We start from the raw sequence: 24,766 nt of genomic DNA on the forward strand, positions 1-24,766 counted from the left end.
TTGATGGTTTTTTATTACTCATATTTTTCAACACATGTCTTAATTTTGAGTGCAGCATATTTGAAGAATGTTCGGAGCCGTTTGTTTTCAAATATTTTCCTTTGCCCTTCCGTTAAAAAGGATTTTCTGCCCGGCGATTCAATTCCCAAAAAAGGTGAACTCCGATGACGCCAATGAGTAGCGAGCGAGAGAAAAAATTAATACATAAACTTTTTATGGGTGTAACATAAAATAAAATTTAATTGACACCCCGAATTCGACCGGGTGCTTCGCGGAGCGCAACAAATCGTTGCGCCCCAGTCGTCGTAAAGTCAATCCCCCAATCGGGGGCTTGATCCACGATTTTTGGTCGGCTTAGGAGTTTTTTCTCGGGTTCGACACAGTCCACAAGAGGAAGCCAGAATATTTATGTGGCCCCATAAAATCGCTACAGCATCGCGTTATCGTAAATTCATCAAAAAGCGGCTTACGAGCGGCGGAACCTCCGTACTGTGAACGGTTTTGAGGATCGGCTAATTCCCTGATCGTGCGCCACATAAACCGTTTACCGGTACACCGCGTGACGTCTTGGGGAGTGCGGTACCTCGCTTGTGTGGCGATCGAAACCGTGATTACCACAACTACGGACGGTGGTGTTGCGGTTTTACGATAGCATCATGTGTGACGCAAATGATCACTTTTTAGTGCGCATCGAGCATTAAATGGTTGTCACCCGATTTGATGCTCTCTCTCTGGGCACACTCCACGCCCGGATGGCTGCTGCAGCCATTGGTGCACATTTAGTACGCTCGTGGCGTAACAAGAATGGTCGTTTTATGGGCCAGCCGTGCCACGGAAGCCTCCGGGAAAGGCCATTTCACGGCAAGTCAGGCACACGGCCCGGTGTTTAGGGAACTCGTCCGCCTCGTCGCCCAAAACTGGCTTCGCCTGGAGTCTGCAATATGGTGCAGCCGTGTTTCGGTAATGGTGCCGCGAGTGCATAATTTCGCTTGATTACCTTCGGGCTCATTTGCTAGGAAACGGCTGCCAAAAACGCTCCCGATAGGCATCAAGGTGCAATTAATGGCGGCAAACTCGGAAACGATGGCCCGACGGTTGTGTGCCTGCGCCGGGTTTGTGTTGGTTGGATGTACCACCAATATGGGAATGTGACGCTTATTTAAAAACACATATACTGTATACGACGTTCTCGAAAGGTTCGCCTATTTCTAGTTGTTATTAAAGCGAATCAGTCAACTTTGCAATAAAGAATTTTGAAATAAAAATGACAATTTCATAAGCCGCCTTACATCAACTGTAATCCGCGTGAAGTTTCCATACCTTCGCCTAAAAAACTTCAACAGTTTGGGGCTGCTCTGAAATCCTGTCGAGCAGACCTTTCCGCTACTGTTCGCTAATGCTTTTCACTTTTATGCAATCTGCGGAGTGTCACGAAACTTTAACCACGCTTCAAATCACACACTACTACACCACATTGCGCCGCAGCTTAGCATCATTATTTGCATCTTTACAGCGCTTACTGCGACTGCGGAAGAGTCAACGGTTGTGTTATGCTAGTATGCTGGTACACCGTTGTGTAACTCCAAATTCTGCACCAAGAACGGGGTAGAATGCGCACCCTTGATCACATCTTGATATCTTTTTTAGATACGCGCCACACGGTTCGGTACGCTAGTCGGTTGTTGAACAGCAAACCAGTGGACGAATACCAATTCCCTGGCTGCTGAGTGAAAATCCTTTCCTTTTCGAATGGTGCGCAATGAACTTTTGACGTCAAAGCTTATGACGTTCCGTCCCCAACCGGTAATCTGATGTTCTGTTGAGTTTGATGATGAAGTGCAAACGGGGCGCAACCATCGTTGACGCAGTAACCCGTTTGTGGTGCTTTAATTGACTTGTGCCTTTCCCTGGTTTCTGTGCAAATCTCAAATTTCTTATAAAATTTTACCATATTTATGAATCGCCAAATTTTTGCCCTTTTATTTACAGGAGCCACCAACTGTCAGCGTCAAAAGCAGCCAAGTTTACAGATTTTACCTGCATCGTCGGTGCAACGCAAAGCGGTGGGACACTCCTTGCTGTTGACCTGCCGCCCAGATGTGCCGGACTCCAATCTCATCTCGGATCTCAGATGGAACGACAACCGCAACATGACCATCCTCCCGAAGCCGTAAGTAGTGCGCGTAATGTTTCTGAATTGCTCCTTTTCGACGCTCTTCGCATCCTCACAGAGTTTGTTAGCCGAGGCACGCCACAACCGACAGACGAGGCAAAGAGTATTAGCTTTTGGTTTAGTTTTCTTGTTTTTTCAACCATTGCGATGAACTATTTATTATTTAATTGTACTCGGCAAAGAATCGAAAAAAAATCGAATCAATTTATCAAAACAGATAAAATGATCGAATCCATCTGAAAACCCCTTTACAATATTCTTCAACGAAATTTATCTGTTTAGTTTCTTGATGTTTTCATCGAACTGCATCCGCAAAGTGTTACCGTTTGTACCGATAATACCCTTTTTAATGTGAAGGTAATAAATTGTTTTAGGTGGAAAATAAAACAAAAGTATATGTTAGACGCTAGATATTCCGTTTTCAGGCTCTGTTTTTAAGCTTCATTTAGGTGTATCATCATTGATCATTCCCTGCCCTATGTTTTACTCTTTTATCATCAACTTTATACTCGATTGATTGGCAGTTTGGATCGTTCCCATCAGTTTCGGTGTTTAACTTTTGTTTCTTTTTTTGCCAATTTTACTCTCTGTGATCGTAGGATGAACTATTATTCTCCTTTGTACGACTCGAAGGGTCGTAGACTTCCCACGAAGTAAGTCCCCGTGTTACTTTTTCCATTTTCCTACCGTACCTAGGAATGATTGCAATTACTGATGTGTATACTCTATGCATTCTAGTTGTTGGTTTGTGAAACTGTGCTTAACAAAACAAAACCTCCTTTTTGTGTTCTTGCATTCTGTCTCTATCCCTCTCTCTTTCTGACATTGATTCATTTTGTTAATATCTGCAACACTTTCTCTCACTCCCGACAACCGGAAACGCATATTCCGCTGTTTGGGGCCATCGTATTAACGAATTTTCGGAACTATTGTTTTGCAACTGTAATTAATACTTACATTTAAATCTATTGCGCAAAAGCGGTACTGCTTGACACTAATTGTGTGGACTTGATTGTCTGTCTACTTTGCGCCGTGTAAATACGCCGGTAGGCTCGCAACGCCGAGATGTGCCGCGCTTATTCCGATTAACCGTTGCAACACTCTGGCACACCATCCATTCTCACCGAAGGGAATTCCCTTTTCTCATCCTTGCTACACATGACTTCGGTTTTTACATTAGGCAACCGTTAGGAGAGCGAGAATGGTTCGTCTCATGTTCAGCGTGATCACAGCACCATCGGCAGAGTACATAATGGCGCAGCATTAGTCTCATTTTATCACCCTATCCTTTGATTGCAACAATACCACCTTCCAAGCACACCCGATAATCACAAGCCTGGCGAACGTTGCACATTGCGACCTCCACCGGTCGCTCCTGGCCAATCTAAATTTACTCATTCATAAAGGAAACCTCTGCTAAACCTCGAACCTCATTCGCTGGACCGCCGGTGGCCGGCGGAACGGCTGGTAGTTAGTTGCATGATTCGTTTGGTCAATTGCTGTATGCGTTGGTCCATATAAACAGCAAACGTAGCGTGTAAACGTACGCCTATCCGATGTTACGGTTGGCGTACGGGCAACCTCTGCATGGCGCCAGGCTCGGGAATGTGTCCCTTTGCACAGTTTGTAGTGTGTAGTGTCTTCTGTGCTTCTATGCCATTATCGACAATATTGCTGGGATCGCTATGTGTGCGGGATGGTAAATCGGAATGCAGGGGATGGCGGAACGCGGTTTAATTGTATTACCTTGTAGCCACGTGGCCACGTCGTTGTTACATTAGCTTCGACGTTCCGGCGTTCCTGCTCCAAAAGCCCTGCGCTCTTGTCGATGCATCCTGGGCTCCACGGCTTCCGTTGCATCTCCGACCAGGCCAGAATACGATACTGTTACGATGATGAAAGGGAAGAGGCCCGTCCGTCAACCTCTTGTTGTCCATCTTTGGTACGCCTCTGCCTATCTGCATTATGAATTATCGCATCAATCAGAAGTTCTAATTACGTTCAAGTATGCCCATAAGCGTGGTGACCTGTATGTTGTATGAATTGTCCATTTTGGAAGTTTCTGCATAACCCATCCCATCAAAGCGGATTCCGCTGAGCATCGCACAGAGAGATACATTTGGAGAGGTCCGGCACCTCTAGGCAGGGCATGGGCTGGGCCCGATAGGAAGGTATCGTATATCTGCTTGCCGCATTCGGGTCGCTCTGCTGCAGGCGGCTTGCAGCTCGCTAAGTAATTAGCATATGCCGAAGTGATTGATTTGTTTAATTTCCACTGGTCCTGCGGCCACGCAGGAGCTCTCTGTAGTAGGTCCCATCATAGCTCTGACCCGGCACTAACATTTCCGCCATCACTAGCTCGAAGGAAATAGACTCAATCATCACGCTCTCTCTCTCTCGCTGTTAGTTTAGCCTGCCCGGCCACGTTCAGCTCTCGCTGCAAAACGTGTGTTCCCATCGCCACTGTCGCGCACGTTAGCAAACGGAATCTTATGCGCCATCGATATATGCGAAATATATGGGCCGGCATGATGGCGCCGCCCGTGCACAGGCATAATCGTCGTTCGCAGCTCCCATTATCGCACAGCCTTTTGGCGCCCACCACACCACGTCCATGGCTTTACTTACCTTCTCACAGAGTTTCTGCTCCGTCACAACACAAGTAGAGACAGAACGGGAGTCCGTACGTGCGCTAACATGACCGATACCTTTTAACTGTGTCCACCGTGAGCGGAGATTGCTCCGCCGGTCCGGTCCCGTGTGCCGCCCAACTTCACACCCTGTCCGTTTCTCTGTACCCTTTTCCAGGGCGGGCCAGTCATCGACGCCGATCTACACCGAATCGATAGGCGGTGGAGCGGCGTTGGCGCTAATCTTCGAATCGCTCCAAGAATCGATGGCCGGGACGTACTACTGTGCGGCGTCGTACTCCGTCACCGAGAAGCTGAACGCGGCCGTCGCCATCGAAACGTACGGTAAGTGGTTTCTAGCGTGTCCTGGCGTGCTGTGAGTCGGGCGCCCGTCCGTGGACCAGCGTGAGACGCACGCTGGTTCCGTGTCGATAAGAAGGTTGCCAATGCGGAGTAGTTTCTAAATTTGGACAGCGCACGCAACGTGGAGCGAACGTCGAACTACGTCGTCGTCATCCGGCAAGAAGCGGACCCTTTTGTGGGACGCATGTTTATATTTGATTAAATATCCTTTGACCCACTATGGCTGCTTGTCAGGGCAGCATATTCCGACCTTGAACTCCAAAGTGGCATTTAATGTTGCCTCGTTGGCTGTTCTGGTTCGTTGGAACCACTCTTGGGACCATTTCCTATTTCTGTACACTAAAGCGAGAGCAGCTCAAACTAATTCCGAATGACGTGTTGTTCCATCCGTGTCGTAAAGTGGCCATCACCTGGAAGGATGCCCCTACCGATCAGCGGCCCCTGCTGGGCGCGGATTACATCGTGCGTTGTGAAGTAACCGCCAATCCGCCGGCCTCCGTCGATTGGCTGCGAAACGGAGATCAGGTAGGATGTGCCAGCCACCACCACCTGGAACATGTCAGTCAGTGACACTCACCACCGGCCACCACCGGGGTTGTTTTTGGGTTTCTCGATACAGATTAAATCCAGCGGTCGGTACGTGATCGAGAACCGAGGGCTGCTCATCAAGAACATCACCGAGGCGGACGATGGGCTGTACACGTGCCGGGCCGCGGTCATGTCGACCGGCGAGCTGAAGAACCGGGAGATCAACGTCGAGGTCCAGATCATGCCGGAGGTGCAGCGGCTGCCGCAAGTGATGGACGCCGTCGAGGGACAATCGTTCTCCGTCATGTGCAACGCCACCGGCAAACCGGTGCCCGAGTTTCAGTGGATCAAAAAGGGCACCCAGCAGAACGCGGCCGAGCTGGATAGGTACGGGTGTCACTCGATCCTCGCGGTGGACCTCAATGTCTCACCTACGTCTCTCTCTCTCTGTTCCTCTTCCTGCCGCCGGCGCCTAGGTTCTCCGTCAATGCGATTACGGGTCAGCTCGACATTAGTAACGTGCAGCAGCAGGATCACGACAGCTACGCCTGTATCGCGCGCAATCCTGCCGGCCAGTCGGAGGCCGCGACGAAGCTGAACGTGCTGATTCGCCCGAAGATCATCGAGCTGATCAACATCACCGTATCGGAGGACACGGATGCGGTGTTCGTGTGCAAGGCGTTCGGTCGGCCGGCACCGGAGATCACCTTCCGTCGCTACGGGACCGTGGAGGAGTACTCGATCGGGTTGCAGGCGAGCGACGATCGCCTCACCCTGGAGCAGTCGACGGACGAAGAGAAGGGCGAAACGATCGGTACGCTGCGCATCTCGAAGGTGGCCACCACCGACGACGGGCTGTACGACTGCATCGCTCGCAATCGGGGCGACGTCGCATTCAAGGTTGGCCACATTACCGTCGAGTACAGTCCGATCTTCGACCACATGAAGGCCCTACCGCCGGTGTACACGTGGGAGGAACGTCCTGCCAATCTGAGCTGCTTCGCGCAAGCCATCCCGAACGCCACGATCGAGTGGCGCTGGAACGATCGGCGGGTGCAGGACCTGTACGACCAGAACATGCGCATTGAGGACCACGGACTGCGCAGCGATCTCATCATCTACCCGCGCGACCGGCGCTACTACACGGCGTACAAGTGTGTGGCCCGCAACAAGCTGGGCAGTGCGGAGCACGTGATGGAGCTGCGCGAGGCCCGCCGCCCGGAGATGGTACCGCAGGCGAAGCCGCGCATCGTCAGCGCAACGTCCATTACGTTCGACGTGATGGCACCGCCGGTTGAGCCGGGTCTTCCGCTGACGGCCTTCTCGGTGCAGTGGAAGGAGCAATTTACGAGCGATTGGAACCTGGCCCACAACCGCACCTGGTCACCCGACAGTCCGTACATCGTGGAGGGATTGCGACCGCAGACGGCCTACATCTTCCGGTTTGCGGCCCGCAACGTGGTTGGGCTGAGCCAGTGGGGAGCGACCGTTGAGCAGTCGACGCCGAGGCGCTCCGAACCGGAAACGCCCCGCATCCTGCACACACCGATTCAGGACGAGGACGGCGAAGGAAACGATCCGATCGTCACCTCACCGTACGCCGACCACTTCGATATGCGGTGGAGCATACCGGTCGACAATGGTGAACCGATCGACCTGTACTTCATCAAATACTGCCCGGTAAGTTCCCACCATGGTGGAGACCTCCACTCCCCTCTCCCCGGGAGTTCCGCTAATCGGTCGGGTCTTCCCGTTTTTCTATCTGTCACGCGACAGGGCACAAAGATCAACGGCGTGTGGACCGAGATGGAGGAGCACTGCGTCGAGCGGGAGGTGTCGCGCGTGACGAACTACGAGATGCGCAGCCTGCAGGCGGACACCTACTACCGGATAGCGCTGATGGCGCACAACGCGATCGGCTTCTCGAAGGAGGCCCACGTGCTCATGAAGACCGCCCGAGGTGAGTTCGACAATCCATTAGGCACTACCTATGACGTGTACCCGGCCGGATTCGGTGGCTACCCGTCGGCCACCAGCAGGGCTCATGGCGCCCTCTTTGTGCCCACTAATACGCCTAAGGAGGTTACCTTGCTGTTGTTAACTGTTTACTTCGTGTGTAGTTTTGTGTTCGTTTAATCGCTTCGATATTGCGCTACTTTGTCCGCTTGTTGCTCTGGTCCCACGGGACGACTATTTTAAAAACTTTTTGGACGAGCAAAAATCAGTACACGACAGGGCCGGGCAGAGCCGGGCGTGCCGGGGTGGCAATCGCGCTCGTGTACAGACACCCACGGAACGGTGGTGCTGATAACAGCGGAAGAAAACTGGAAACAAATCTGACTCTAAATCTCTGGAAGCACACGTAACGTTCGACTTTCGACGACTTTCAGTACTCTCTCACACATATGAGCCTATGGCCAAGCCGTTTTTGAAGTTGGTTTTAATGCGCGCTAATCTTTCCAATCTTTTTCCAATCATTGCACCGAGTTTTATGCTTTACTCTTGCCGCTTGCCGTTGTGTGAACATAAATGGTTTTCCGCGCGGTTTCGATTGCCTTTAATTCTAAGCAATATCTCCAGTGTAATAGAGAACAGCGTTTAATTTTTTGTACTTTGTAAGCATATTTTATCGTAGATCTTGGATTAGCTTTTATTTCTTAAAAACTTGAGTAGCAAATTGTCTCGATTCATCTTCAATGTTTGTGCTCGTCTTATGATACTTTATTTCATTTTGCTACACGAATGAGTCAAAAAGCGGTGCATTATTTCGACTGCGCGTTTTTTAAAATATGGTTTACGGTAGTTTGACAGTGTACGGCAGGCGAAAGAGCTTAAAACACTACAATTAAACTAAAATCAAACCAATCGAACCTCTAAACTTAAGAAGATAAAACAGAAACGGTGTCGTAACTATTATAGCTGTAAAAGTGCAGTAGAGAAACAACTTTGATTAAACTGCATGCTATTTTGTGTGTATCGTGCATCGAGTCTCTAATAATTACTCAACGAACTTTAACTAAGTATAAATTTGTAAATTGCTAAACGCCTTCGAGCAGGAAGGTCACAAACATCGCAATCTCATTCCAGAATCTTGGTCAAGTTAGGGAGGAAAGTGTATTGGCGAAAGCGAACTATTGTATTCGATCCATTATTGGCCAAGAGAGTTTAACGAACGAACTTTAACGAAAAAGAAACGAAATACATGCTTTGAATGTAAAATTAAAATTTGAGCGCACATTTGCATTCGACGATCAAAAGGGTACAACTACCGGAAACCGGCGCGGCACCAATGTAAGGGCTCGGTATGGTACTATGGCTTCCTTTTTCCTTCCTTTTTGGTGGAACGCTTCTCTGTGCTCACCGTTCCTTTTTGGCTATCCCGAGCTCGAGTTTTCCCTCTGATTCGTGCTGAGCCAATTCTCAAAATTCCTTCCTCTGCGCGCTAAGCTTTCCATCGCACGGCGCGTATTATTACTTCCGGAGTAGTGCACTTTTGCATCGTCGAAATATTTGGAGCTAAACACAACAGAAAAGAACGCCAGAGTATTGCGCGGACGCGCGTGCTGCCAGGGTAATTGCGAATAAAACGCTGCTTTCTCGTGCATCGTATTGCTCATACCAAACTCTTTCATGGCCCACACCGACCGCCGAGAACGAACGAACGATGCTTCGTGATAATTTTAATTAGATTCGCGCTTTGAAAAGTTTTAAGTTTTCTCTCTTCGCGTTTTAAACCATTTCGGGCGCAAGTACTTCTTCCACCGCCCGCCGATTGATGTGGCAGGATGGAAAGGACGCAGAGGATCATCTCAGTGGAGCTCCCAAAACATGTTTCGCTATCGACTCGACTTTCTGCTCCCTCGCTGCTAAACCTTTCCATCCGTGTCCGGATCAGTTCGGAAGAGGGAAGCACTTTGGGCATTGACTCAGTCACGAAGGAACCAAACGAAAGGAATAATAAAATTGCAAACATTTTTATATCAACGTTATCTGTTTCTCTGCTATATATGCTCGTAGCGATAGTTTGTGCATTGCATTTATCGTATTCCGAACCGGATTTGGCTTGCAATATGTGTCTCCTAAATCCGACCGTTGCGGATTAATGAAATAAATTAAACGCTGTGTCGGCCAGTTGTCAGCTCATTCATTAGTTTGGTTTTAATGCATTTTGTTGTTAGTTTATTCATATGGCTCGCTTGCTCTTCCGGTTCGTGTTTATTTTTGGACAGTTAGGGCCTTCCATCTTGGAATTCCTTTATCGAAATAGTTTTCCACGCTTTTAGCTCGCCATTGCCGCCATTCGACGTTCGCCTTTTCGATTCCGTCCTTTTCGTTGCGCCTTGAAGTTGCTCCTTTTTTCTCTTTGCTTCTCCAAATTAATTTCCGGTGGCCGGAGTTTCGTTTCGCAAATTAAGGGTATTCTGCATGCCCGTCAACGAGCATAACACTGTTTGTTTTTATTGCTGTCGCTGCTGCTGCTGCTGTGGCACTGTTATCTTCCCATGGAAATGCCTTGGCTCTAATTTGTTAAAAGTATTCTGGAGCGCGAATGGCGATCGTTGTTTGACGTGCTGCAGAGGCACGACCACACTGCTAGGGCGCGCGGCTTGATGTATGTTTATGATACGTTGTGTTTATTTGACTGTCTGGTTGGGTCGTTGGGCGGATTTCACGACAGGAAGGCCCTTGACTTTCGTATCGCTGGAAGAATTTCGCGAAATCGGCACGTTTTCCACCATTCGGTTGGCAGTGCAATTAGCGACTTGACTTTGTGGCCGTTTTTTATTGATCTCTCGAAACATTGTCCGTTGGTTTTGGACTGCAATCAAACGCTCAATGAAAGTGACCGTTGCAACGAGTCAATACCGGACAATGTCTGCGATAGTTGATTCATTGTTGAATGTTTACAACTGCGTTACGTGTTTGTTATACAATCCTTAATAGCCGTTGAGTTATCGTTCTCGTTACAATTGTTCTAGTAGATGTCTCAACTTATAATTACCTAAAAACTTCTGATTTAAATAGAATGTAGACATTTGATGCATGCTTCGAATAGTTCTCTATCTATTGTTCTTTCTTTACGATCCTTTGTTGTACCGGAGTTGCATCTTCGCATTCCTCAAAATTAATCAAGGCTTACGTCATGCTTTCACAGCAGTGCAGTGAAGAGTGTACGGTGGGCGATCCTTTGCAAAGTTGCTTTCAAAATTAATTTATGTCACCAAAGCCAGCCAGCCTTCGGCTCAAAGTGATGCTTTAATTGATTTTAATCAACCGGAAACAGTAATCTAACCACTGCGCGCACCCAATGCAGCGCCGGCCGCTGCTGGTCATTTGGCCAGTTGACTGTCAGATGGTGGTTTCATTTGGCGCCCACAATTTAATTTTCATTATAAAAAAAAGTAAAGGTTTTTGCATAATTTTTACCGAATTCGTTTTGTGTATTATTCCAATGCCCATTTTTTCTGTCCAGTAGTTTGATTGGTTAAATCAAAATATTGAAAAACCTCTTAGTAGACTTTTATAGTTATTGTGCCAATAACATTATAGTCAAGTTGATTGTATGTATAAATATCGTATCAACATCCTTTAGAGTGTTGCCTGCAAACTCTGTAGTCTTTGGTAAAACTTTTGGAACATTCTACACTCGCTACACCCCTACCGTATTTGGAAGTCTTCAATTCGAAAACCTCTGCGATTGGTTCGAAATTTGACACGAAAATTTCATGTAGCGGTCGTAGCGTGTAGTTGGCCCTCATACGGGGTTTCGAAAATTCAAACTTCACGCTGAGCCAGAGCGGCACCTTTGGAAGCCATCAATATCGGAGTATATAGAAGTAATGAACTGTAGCAGAACTGTGTGACGATAGGAGCGGTTCACTGATCAAGGATGTGATCCTTTTTCTTTTTCTCTTATCGCTCCTCTTTCTTTCTCTGTTTCTTCTCTACTTTTTGCCACCAAAAACCAAAAAAAATTAACCCTCGCCATACATTCTCCCACACACCGGCCTGCTTACCTACAACCCACTGTCCGCGGGCTCAACGTGGCTCCTTCCGCACCATCACCGCTCATCAATCCACATCATTTGCGGGACTTCCGGGCGACTTCCTTCGCTAGATAACTATTACACTGGTAGTGGGAATGTGTGCGAAGGTGGCGCCCAACGGTGGTGGTGGTGGTGCTGGTGGTTTTGTTGGTCAATCGTCGTCTTTTCAGCTCTAGAGGGCAATCATCGGTGGCCGTAGGAAGCACCTCCGGCATCGGCATCGGGTTGATGAGTGAAAGTAGGTAGTGCCGGTAGTATTTACCGCAGCACCGGCAACACTAGCTACCATTCAAGTTCTGCAGTCAAGTGCGGCGTTTCTGAGGAGCGAAAGCAAGAGAGAAAAACGTGTTACAGTGAGTGGTGTGATAACATTTTTCCGATTCAACTCCGTAGCCAATTGAATCGGAAAATGCGATTGAATAGCGGTAAAATAGGTAGCACGCGAGGATTAAACAAATTTGGCTCACGCTCAAACGAGAACCAAACCCAACGGGTGGCCAGTGGGAGATGGCCCCGCAATAAGCAATCAATGTAAAGAAAAAAACGACTAATGAAAGATTCAACATTTACTATGTACTGTACGGTTCGCTTTGCATGAGAACCAACGCGAATCGTGAGGATGGGTCGTTGATGAAAATAGCTAAAAATTGTTTTATTCACGTTTCCGTTTTAGAAAAAGGGTTTTGCAATATACCAAGATTCCTGATTTGAGATGAAATTTCGAAAAAGGAAATAATTTACGATCAGTGCTCTTAACATATAATGTGGTTATTGCATTTTTCCGTTGTTTAAAGGAGAATGTACTGGTCATTTGACTGTCCTTCATGTTTCGAATTTAAAGTACACGGTTGGTGAAAGATATTGGCATTAATGTGTTATCTACTTATAGTTTGTTGTAAGGGCACAACAGTGAGAGACATCAACGTTTGATAAATCGCTTAACTTTGAAAATTCATCTCTGATTTTGTACCTCATTGTTCGCGTGGTTAGTTCTACCAGTTACTCTCTGAAGCTTAGTTTAAGAAAGCCAGTGTAGGTCGACATCCAGCATAGATCAATGGTTACAGTACATTCCACCGCAGACCACGTACTCGTTTTAGAGGTGAGTCTAATTGAATTACTCTACAATAATGTATGGTGTAACTAGAAACTCCTGTCACTTGACAAGCTGGTGTTGGATGCGACTTATTCAGCTATCCACGTTGATCTACCTATTTTGTAAACTAAAAACTAACTGCCAACAGGTCACCTTATTTGGATACGCTTTCGTATTTCAATCCAAAGTTACAGGAAAATGTATTAAAAATAATCGAAAATGCTACTTGCTTCCTCAAAACCTATTAAAAATACCCAAATCCTTAATTTTTGCTCAACTAATCTTTAACCAAAATTTGTGTCAACTATATCTTCCGTTAGTATTCGGTTCTTCTCACTGTTTAATAAGATAACATTAAAAACAACACTGTAGGTAAACAAAGTTAAAATCTATAAGGAAACCATCGATATCTTCGACGATCTCTCACCACTCGCAATACTAATGAGCTTACGCAAGACTTTGATATGAAAATTCTGTGTTTTAATACGAACTTATTTACCATAACTATTGGATGAACTACTTTCCAAAAGCCTTAAATCTATCGTGGCACTATGAATTGAAAAAGAACAAAACTGTGGTGTCGAACTCAAATGAAGCATTAGAGATAAAAAGCGTTCTACTTTACTCACCGAACGGGGAACTGTTGGCAACAATGACCCGTTAGCGTCTGACCGTATCTTAACATGCTGGTTATACCGTCTGTTTCCAGACAGAGCGGCTCTCTGCAGCTTTAATTGCTTGATTTGATTAAAAATTGTTAATTTTTTTTTAAACTCTTAAATTACCATAGTTGAGCCTAAAAATATGTAGCTCTAAAAACCCTAAACTTGGTCCAAAATAGAATGAATCGTAGAAAAACCGGCCTATGGCTGATTGTTGATGGAAAGTTTCAAATGAACCGCACAACTTGGGTGCTGGAAATATAGACTATTGTGTATAAAAGGACATTTTTCCAAGGATGTTGTAAATAATCACTGCCAACAGAATATGATGTTATTACCAAGCCAATGCGGAACAAGGTACTGGCTTGTCGGAGTCTCGACAGAATAGTGTAGGAAATCTCTGCCAGTTCGTGACACTTTAGTGATGATTTCAGTGCATGTTTTCCAAGTTTTTGACCACATTGCTTTTACAAATAAAGGGTTTTTTGCCACTTTTGTTGAACGAATCCAATTTTCAATTACATTCTTTTCGTACCATGAAAAAATGCCTTTTTTTGGTAGCTAAGTGCTTTTAGACAAACTTTTTTTGTGGTTTCGCAAACTTTTCGAATGTTTTTCTATGGAATTAATATTATATGTGCAGTACGGAATGGAATTTAAGTTTACGGATGGTTTGCGGAACCTAATGGAATTTGATAGAATAAAGAAAACCACTGCAAAACGAAACTTAAGAACTGTGGTCCTCTGTACGGACCATCATAGATCAGGTCCATTTCGCTATCAGGTCCATTTCGATTGGAATTCTTCGCTGAAAAGGTAAGAAAAGGGCTAACAGTCGAAAGTAATTATTGATTGAAGCGAAGACATTGAATCAAAGCGAACGATCTAAAATTAAAAAGAAATATTCTTTTGGAGACTAGTTGAAATCTCCAGTTGCAGAGCTAGTGAGCCACTCAAAGTAATCGAAAGTTACGCTTGAGAACGAAAAGAACTAACAGGTTTTTAGGTTTTTTATGTGGTTCTTGAGGCGAAACCTTACCTGTCGACATGCAATAGATATGTTGTTTCGATAGTTCCTTTGCGGAGTACAAAGTTGATTTTATTCGTGCTTACAAAGCGCATTGCCGTGCAGAATCTCATATTGGTGTTTGATATTGAATTGTGTATAGCAAATGGAAAATGTGGAACGGAAAGGTGCCACATAAAGCACCAAGATGTCACAGTGTTAAACGAACTTTAGCAAAACGGATAGGAAGATACTGTACATAAAGTAGAGGACAACTTGGACAGACGGCATCGTGTGCGCATTCTCGAAGACAATAACGTTATGTCATTTCAAAATTTTCAAATATGTTAAAGGGCAGCATACTTTATGCGACAAATGAATGCTCGCACAGCAGTCGCATTTCGTGCAGAATGAAAAGTGCACCTAAAAGTTGATAAGAAAATGGTCGGAAGATTAGAAAAAATCTTTACAACGAAAACAACTCCTGTACCATTTTTGCAGCATCGAAATCACTGTTTGGCCGAATGTAAAATGTGTTCAGCAGCGTAGACAATGGTGGAAGTGAAAAGAGATCTCAAAAGTAGACTAGAAAAGTGAATGTTAGCTAACCATTAAGAAAACATTAAATCAAGGGCTCACACGAATCATGTTAAAATAAAAAAAACTCGCAGGAGAGCATATAAACGATACTAACCATTATACATTGTACATAACGCGCTAGTGACATATTGTTGAGAAAAGACTCATTATCACAACACAGTGTAGCGATGGAGAGCGAAATGAAATTATACAATAAATCATCACAACACAACCGTCAAATCGTTGTGTCCGTTGGTTTGGAAGGTTTGTTCTAAAATATGCTGGTGACAGAATGGTATCGCTGATTAATAACAATAGAGACAACAATGACATACCTGAGAGGAGAGACCTAGTGCAACCTACGTAGGCCGATCGGAGAACAAAACCAATCCTAACAACAGCCTACTACTATATAAGAGCGTCAAGTGTGTGTGTGTGTTCGACCCGTGTTTGTATTCCTCACCGTGGTGTAGGTTCCGATGAAGGTAACTATGCCAAGAAGATTATTTAATTGAAACAAGCAAAAACACACTCTAGAATTCAGTAGCACCCTTTCGAGTTCAGTTTGTTCATTCTAGCATTTACACCAATAATATATCTACTACACTCTGATAGCTTTTCGAACGTTAACTCACTCACCAATTCACAGACACACACACTCTCCCATTCAGACAATGTTTCTCTCTCTCTTCCTCTCTCTGTATCTCTGTCTTGCATCTTCTATCACTAGTGGTTCGTTTCGACGACCAAAGCAATAGGCCACAAGTCTGCCACAAAAAAACTATCTACTGCTCATTGTGATCTACGGAATGATGATTGTACATATGTTATTTATAGTTTAAGCATAGCAAGGATGTTCTTCTCTAAGTTGTGACGAGCGTATGAAAACTAGTTTCATTCACCATCAACTGAACACATCACTTACCATCTTTGGACACCAAAATTTGCAACATTACTCTTGTGGTGGCAAACCAGAGCGCACCACCTAGCATAGAGCACAGTAACACCCAACACTAACAAAGGACGAACGAAACCCGCGTCCTGCGCATACCGATGGGTTACGTTAAATCACGCCACAATGTACACCACATTACACCACTCTTGACGCGGAGCGCGCCAAGTGATTCTAGATAGAAATCAGATTCATCACGAATTCAGACCAAAACTCGTTATTCCCGAAAGGGAGGGATGCACATCGACCATCAACTGTGCGCACACACTCTTAACAACACCAAAATTGTTTCAAACACTGCCACCCAACCCGAACAGCACGCGAAGGGCGAAGTGCATTCGTTTCGTTCATTGTTTGCATGATTCAATTATTCACGTCCCCCCTCCAGCGGGGCAGCTCGTCTTATGCTGCGCCAAGCCGCCAATCTACAAAACTGGTTCGCTGTCCTCGAAATCCCCATCCGACGGGGCTGGATGCGAGTGCAAAACAACGTTTGATAATTTCATTAGCCCATCCGCCGCTTAGCATAGATCGGACTCTGAACCAAAAGTGAATTTTACAAAAGTTTGGCCCGCAAAAATTCAATAAAACCCCAACTCGCATCGCTGCCGGTCGGCGGATGGACTTCCGGATGAATCCCTCGAGCGGGCGCCGCCGTGTTTGTGTGTTGCATGTTTGCCTGGTAGTGTACAAAACTGTTTTCGCCATCCTTCTGCCCTGCGCTGCTTGCTGCATTCAACATTTTCTCTTTTTTTGGTTGTTCGGTATCCTTTTCCTACGGCGTAAGTCGGTGTCTGTCTGTTTCTGTTTGAATTTACTTTCTTAGAAACGTAACATCCCGTTCTTTTATGTTTTGTGGTTATGCTTCATGTGTCCGACTCCTACTCTGCTGCTACTCCGGTCTCGGATCTGATCACGTTTCTAGCTCTCATTTCTTCTTCTAGCTCTAGCGAAACTTCTCTCTGTGTACAAAGCTCTGTAAAGTTAATAACACCCGGTCACTACGGCCACTAGCGGTCGCAAGGGTTGGGGACGAGGGTTTTCTAACGAAACGGCGTTGTGAAGTAATGTTTTACCGTTTATGCAAACGTCTCTTCTTCTCTCTTTCGGCTGCGTTTAGGAATCGACGTGGTGCTTCGCGTCGATAGTCCCACACTGTCGTCGGCCGCCGTGATCGGCATCGTGATTGGGGCCGTGCTGTTGCTCCTGCTGATCATCGATCTGCTGTGCTGTCTGTTCGGCAACCTGGGCATTACGGCGATGCTGTGCCGGAAGACGAAGCGCTCCCCGTCGGATCTGGACGATGAAGCGAAACTGGGAAGGTAGGCTCACTATGCCCCTCTTTACGTTGCCCGTTTAGAATGGTTTTGTTTTAGGTTTCGTTGTATGAAACGTTTTTGTTTTCGATTACATCGCTTGATTCGGTTCGTTGTGGGCTTACTCGTTCACTAACACCACTAACCGATCACACCGGTGCGCTCTGTGGGCGAGACGCGAAACACGAAGGATCCTCGGAACTAGAACTTCGCACACAATACTACGGTGGTACCAATTTTAGGCGGGATCCTTCCGGTTTTGTGAGCCACCCACTAGAGCGTGTCCCAGTGGCCAACTAACCCATTTTAACAGAACACTTTAATTTCACTTGTGATCACATCATGCTATTGTTTTCTCATCCTATTCTCATCCTCACCACCACCACCCGTGTACAAATGTCCGTGCTCCAAATGTGTATTTTTCCACGTTTTGTTGCGCTGCTCGGTAACAACACAATTTCACACACAATTATTCCCACGCCCAACCAACCAACAACGCCCTCGGTCGCTGACACGAACACCCAACCAACCCGCCAACCAAAACAATGCCACCAAACAACAACAACAACAACAACCAAAACTATAAAACAAATACCAACAACACAATCCGTTACCGCTTCGCTACAATACAAATAACCACAACCCAAGTCTATACGGTTGGCGTTTTCCGCTACCCTATTGCAGTGGCAGTCTGATCAAGGAGCGCCCACCGTCGCCGTTACCGCTGCCACCACCGATCGTTAAGCTTGGTGCCACCACCCCATTGTAAGATCCATCACCTTCACTACTCTGCCGCATGTTTTGTGCCCCAAACCGTGCTGTGCTGCACCCGTACAGTAGTTTTACTCTTGATTAGCCATTAGCAGGTCCTTTTCTGTTGTGGGTCTTCCAGAAGTAGATTTTTTGGTTGGCCCTTGCGATAAACCGCCCGAAGTTTCGCGCATGGTTCCTTAGCATGAATCCAATTGAAGCATGAATTACGTGTGCATAGAATTGGTTGAAGATGTTCGTTTTTTTTATTTTTATTCATGTACTATTGTTAGGCCATCTTCAAGGAAAAGATAAGGGCATGTACTTTGGCAGATTTTTATTCAGCTCTACTATGATTCGCCGGTATCTTCAACAAAAGATACTTATTATTATTTTAATACGTTTATAGCCATAGCTAATCTTTTCAAATTAAACAACTTTTCAAATTTCAATTACGCTTCTGGTAATACTTTTTTTGGAGTCTCTTTCAAACACTACACATGTGTTCCATTGATTGATTTCACTAACTACTTGCTTATCTGGCACTGCAACCGGCGGGTCCTTCTGTTAAGCTGGATCGCCGTCTGCCATTCCTATGACATGATCAACCCACCGGGGCCGGCGAGACGTACACGCTGCACGACAGTAACATCATCGTACAGTGCGTACATTTTGCTGTTGTAGCGGCTCTTTCAAGGTCTCTTCAGATTTAAAATAACCCAATTATGAAATTAAGAGTTTTTCTACTTTTCGCTCCGTTCTTTATCTTTTATATCTTTTGAGCAAATTTTTTCGAACTAAGGTACTTATTCGTGGTATTTATTAACCTCCAAGTTCAATCTTGGTCACCCCAGACGTAGAACTCACTCCCGCAACTAGTGGCATGTTATGTATATATTCAATATATGTTATGTTATGTTCGGTTCGTACTTAGTGGTTATGCTTTGATTTATGTGCATTCGCATTTATTTATTTCCTTAAACACTACTTCGTTCTGCTTTTTGTTTTAAAACGATTGGCCAGCAAACGCTTCGATTTTTACACGCATTGCTTTTACTTAGAGACGGTCAACTTGGCCACCGTTGGAGACTTTTCTCACATAACGATATCGATCATACGTTTTTATACTCACCCAAAACCACAAAAAACAGGGAAGACGAAAAGCAGCCGCTGAACACCCAACCGACCACAGCATCGGCCATGAAGGTGAACTCGTCCGTTGAGTTCGATGGGCGCGTCGTTCATTCGCGAAGCGGTGACATTATTGGTAAAAACTCGTCCGTGTAAAGATAGAAAAAGCTTCGCCGCCACTTTCCGAGAGATTTCTTCACGGCGATCGACGCCGCGGATCCGATTTGGGACCGTAGCAGCGAATCAACTTCCGCGCGCCGTGCCACTCGATGAAGCCATTTTCTGAAATTGAAGCCCTCGATGTGTACAGCAAGAGCGCAGACCAGGCGTTGAGAGAGAGCGAGTTCAAACAGTAGCATTAGAGTCAACATGATGTATCGTATTCGGTTCTCGGATTTAAAAATACCATTTAAAGTCGAAGATTAGGCTAGGTTCCGCTTGCCCTTTTTAGGTTCCCCTCCGTAAACGTAAAGGAAGAATGTAAGTAAATCAAAGTCATTTAGTGGTAGGTCGGCTTGTACCGATTGTGTAATGGTGCGTAAATTGTAGCGCCTCGTGGCAATGCAGATAACGCGCCAAAACAAAACAAGCATAGCATCGTTCTGCATCCAAAACCGGGTTCAGGACGAGTGGCTCTCCACCTTAATAACATACAGACAGGTGCGAACATTGGCTGAAGGGCAGCAAACACTAAATGATCATTTGCATTATTCGCAAACACAACAGCCCTACCGACAGGAAAGTAGTATCGCTCACATTGCGCACTGTAAGAGACGCTAGTGTTCTCTTCTTGGCTTGGGTATTTGCGTGAATCGTGATATATTGAGAGGAACAGACACAAAATCGCCTTCCCAAATCGCTGCCGCGAGACAACAGAACGAACGTAGAGAGTTAAGTAAGAGGAGCCTGCAACATAAAACTCACACACGAGGCGTTGCAGCGAGCACGCGAGGGATTGTATCGTCAGTCTAATGCATATGGTGCCACTTTACAGTGCAACCTATCCCTTTAAACCATTCAATTTGTAGTACACGTGACGTGAATGCCCGACGCGAACACTCAAACACTAGATTAGCCGGACGCGCCTTGTTTCAACGATTCCGCCTCACCTGAAACATTATTGCTTACACTTGACAAAGGTAACGCTTTTAGTGAATGTCTATAATTGTAAACAATTCGGCGTGATGTAAAGTAATTAATGCTCTAGAGAACTTATCGACCGAACGGAAACCAAAGTGGTCGCGCCACGCTGTGGTTGGTGCAACTGCATCAGTCGCGCACCAAACCGACCCATTCATCATCATCATTCGTTTCGCAGTTAGTTAGGTACTACCGTAGCGGGCAGCAAGTATTCCGCTCTTTACTTACAGTTGAAGGCTGTTCAGTGTAAAAGGACACGAAATCAAATATAGGCTTAAGTGCAGCAAGTATGCTGTCGCGCTCTCGATTCGGTTCTTTTCCAAGATCCTTAACCATACCCAATACACGCACCACAACTCCTGAAGAATGTGTCGTTTTACAAGACGTGCTACGCATTGCGTTGCTACCCTTTCTGGCTTACGATATGTATCCTGTCGCCTGTGCTTGTGTTGTATGCGCGCTGTGCTTATAAGGAAGTACCTATACTTCTGCCCCATACTCTAACCGTGACCAACCGTGACAAACCTCCGTGTGTAACAACCGCAACCGAGAACAATCGATGAACAAGCCAAATTTTATCATCTACTCATCTACCAACATCCTACGTCGGTGCGTCAGTGCACCGGGGAAAACATATTTTAATCCGCTTCATATTCACCTACCGAGCTCTACTGGCGAGAGAACTGGCAATTTGCTTAACACAAACCCTGAACAAACTCCGGAAACCAATGAGATAATATATTTGTACAGATCGCAAGAGAGATTCATCCATTTTTCTTCATCGCTGGTGCACAATGTGTGCAGTCATTCGTTAAGTTTAGTTTCCGTAATGCACTCTGCCATAGTGAAGAGTTTCGTCGTTGAATCGGACTGGATGGTGATACAGAAGGCTGAATTTGAAATTAGAATTTCGGAACCATCTTTTCCGTTGCAAAAATTGAGGAAGAACAAACCAAAAACACGTGCGCTCGTAAGGGCGGATTAGAGAAAACCAAACAAAAAACCGGGATAGAGATTGCAAATCGGATCGGAAGATCGTAAGAGATAATCGGTTAAAAGGGGGTTTCTCTAGGATCTCGTTTTCAGTTAAGTGTATTGTGTTGTAGCTAACCCGGTCCTGTAGCTAGAGAGAACTACCATTTGCAGCGACGATCGAGAGCCTTTGGAATCAGGAGACGCCGTTTATTATTGGCCCTTCGGTTGATCGCAAGACACAAAGGATAAAACGAATGAAACAACCAGAACCAGAGTGCAGTAATTTTTCGGTTTAATTTACCAGATAGTAGTACCTAGCCGTGTAAGGAATTTACGTTATATTTATATTCCAATTATACTATTGGTATGTATGGAACGACGAATTAAATAAAAAGAAAATTTTTTTTAAACATAATACACATTCCACTTTTGGTCCCTTTTTATTGAGTAGTTATTACTTATTCAATTTCTCGCTCGTTTTAGCAAAAGTTGCTTTTTCCTCTCCTTGAATCGACTTTCTAGATCTATTTTTCCATCCTTTTTATTGTTTCGATTCTTCCTGTTTCTTTCCTTCTTTTCTTTTCTTCTACCTTCGATTGATTGACTTGATTATTTCAATTTAGTTGAACACAAACTTCAAAATTGATGACAAAAATGCGAGTGGTGAATAATGTGTAACCCATGGCACCTGGCCCCAGGATCAAGCTGTCGCAACCGAATTTCCTTCCAGTTTGCAAGCGGATGCTTTTCTGCTTGTGCACTAATAGAGGCCGGAACCAACCGAGGCACAGTATCGACCAAACGGAAACGATCTTATCGAAGGAAACTAACCCGGGCCCTTGACATATAGGGGCCAGATGGACGCAGAAGGTTAAATTGAATTGCATCACATTACCGCAGGAAGCGGGCGGCTTGAGCTCCATGGGCTTGGAATTTCACCTCCAAGTGGTGCTTATGTTTCTCGGCAAGTGTCCCTCTCCGGGGTCCTCTGTCCCTGTTTCGCATGAGCGCCAGGTGCCGACAATTTTGAGCATTGCCGGTAGAGTATTCTTGAGATTCGGTAACACCTTCACGGATGTGCCGAAGCGTACATATGGTGCTGGTGCTGGTGCTGTCGTCGTTAGTGGAGGGATAATAGTAACGAAGCTTACAAATTGAACTCAAACGCAACACACCGAGTGCCGGTCACTTCCCGCTCTGGCTCTTCACGCATTCCCGAAGTTTGCGTTGTGATCCTCACTTTACGGAGCAGCACATCTTCAGAAGCCAACCGACGACCGTCGCACCAAACTCCCAATGGGGGATATGCAAGATTCCTGTGTTCCAGCAACCGCTCGGAACGGGGTGGGCCAGAAAATTAAATTGGAAATATTTCGAAACAGGAAGTTCCCTCACAGGAGCTCCGACTCTTCCAAATGGTGCGCTGGTGCGGGCCGAAGGATGAGCAGATGTTTTTGTGGGAAAAGGAATATGTGGCTGTTGCTCACTGTTGTGCAGCACCCAGGTCCGCTCCTAACCGCAACGTAAAATGGCAACTTAAACTGTGAGATTCCACACAGACGTCTTACCGCAACCCGGGCCTGTTGGTCGGTGGTCTGGGTTTTGATAATGCGTCTGCGGATACTTAAAAAATCCCGTAAACTCTGGCAATGGCCATTTTGCAAAACGCCTGGAGATTCCGGCGCACCCATTTTAAGGCAACCTTTGGTCGAGGCTGCTGTTTCGAGTGCGGACACCCAGCAATAATGGCACGGCGAATGTTAGAACGGCGGTTGCCAAGGTTTCCAAGTCCCGCCATGTCCATTAAGGCAAAGGGATCGAACCCTTCGCCGACAGATCCTTAAGTGGGAGCGTGCGATTTGAATGGAATTGGGATCGTTTCTGTGGGCGACTATAAAATCCTTTCTGGCTTCTGGCCAGTGTTAAATACTTCTTCGGAGTGCCCTGTTTAGACCGTCAAGCCGAGTCGAATGTTTGGGCCATTTGGACCAAATGAAATGAACAACATTTGAGGTTTTTTCGATTCTGTTTCAGTGAAACGGGGGCCGAAAGTTTGGTTCATCTATCACGCCAAGTTCATTGCTAACTTATTCGGTAAAAAAGGGGCTTTTGTTTCCCGAGCAAATCCCATTCAATTACTAGCAATCTGGGGATGCGTCTGAGCTGCCTGTAGACTGGCTTCATTCGATCGGCACCGATTTTATATCTGCCGAAAGGCGAGCTGTTAAACGAATGGATTGTTTTAATTCCATCTGCTCTTTTGGCTGCTGGTTTGCTTCGCATCTACCTAAAAAAGACAGCGGAGGCCCCTATGCTGGAAACCGTACAACTTTTCTGTCAGACTTCCCGAACATAAACTCAATTAAATTCGCCGCATCTGATAAGCCTCTACGGGGGTGGTAGAGGAGAACCATACGTGAAGGCGGACGCAAATATCCTCATGCGTACAGCTTCTTTTCGAGATTTGTATCAACTATTTGGCTCAAAGGACGATGACGATAATGATGATGATGTCTGGCGTCTGGTTGATGGGCAGCAGTATCGTTAGAAGTAATCATCACCCTGCTCCCGTCCACGCACTGGTGCAACCACGCACTGGTGAACCCTTTGGCTGAGATTTCTGACTGAAATGGGGTAGTTTTCCGAGATCGGTATGCAGTTTTGCTGTACTTTATCAGAGCGAGTTACCAAACAGCTTCTTCGGAAGTTGTTGAAATATCTGAATGCTGTTAAATCTTAAACACTTTTACTTTACTTGAACTGTTACACAACGTTAACATCATGTCCGGTCGAAGGAATAATAAGGAACGTTAAACTTACTGAATGAATTACAATAAACTGAATAATTGGGTCTCTGTCCCAGTTTTGTTAATTGTATCACTTTATCGCAAAATCGAACGATCAAAGGATCTGCAATTACCTTCGCTTTCACGTCAATCGATAGCAGTAAACTCCCGCTACTAAATGAGTGATTAAAGCCCCTTTAAATTTTACATTGCAAGCTCACTAGAATGTGACAGCAATTTCACTAGAATGTGAAATTGTTGGACAAGTTGTAAATGCGAGCAGGAATTGAATAGTTCGTCAAAGTTCGTTTGAATCGTTCGTTCGTTCGTTCGTTCGTTCGTTTGAATATTACGTTCTCAAGAGTAGATTTATTCTGTTTCGTGAGAACCAAAGGATTGAGCGACACATCAAACAAAATTGCCGCACCAGAATGTAACACATTCTACCTATCTACCTATCTGACGGAGATTGTCAATTGATACATCCATTTGCTCTAGAGAATGAGGGCCCAACCACATTGTTTTCCACTCAAAACTGATGCTAATTTGTAGATGAACTGCACCGTTGCAACAATGTAACAACTATGTGTTGCACTTTGTTGCGCGTTTCATCATATCACCCCGAACACGCT

The 24,766-nt window shown here is 45.6% G+C and overlaps 1 protein-coding gene across 1 annotated transcript; it reads left to right on the forward strand.

The window, feature by feature from the left end:
- The first annotated feature begins 941 nt into the window (after nt 1–941).
- Nucleotides 942–21,745, forward strand: LOC128269918 (fasciclin-2). The gene is made up of 11 exons (XM_053007322.1): nt 942–960; nt 1,990–2,170; nt 2,773–2,826; nt 4,982–5,148; nt 5,567–5,691; nt 5,786–6,081; nt 6,171–7,374; nt 7,471–7,654; nt 17,157–17,358; nt 18,001–18,117; nt 19,254–21,745. The coding sequence occupies exons 1-11, from the start codon at nt 942–944 to the stop codon at nt 19,387–19,389; spliced, it is 2,685 nt and encodes an 894-aa protein (XP_052863282.1). The 3' UTR covers nt 19,390–21,745.
- The last annotated feature ends 3,021 nt before the right edge of the window (nt 21,746–24,766 follow it).

This window comes from Anopheles cruzii, chromosome 3 (assembly GCF_943734635.1).
Source record: "Anopheles cruzii chromosome 3, idAnoCruzAS_RS32_06, whole genome shotgun sequence".
Taxonomy (NCBI): Eukaryota; Metazoa; Arthropoda; class Insecta; order Diptera; family Culicidae; genus Anopheles; species Anopheles cruzii.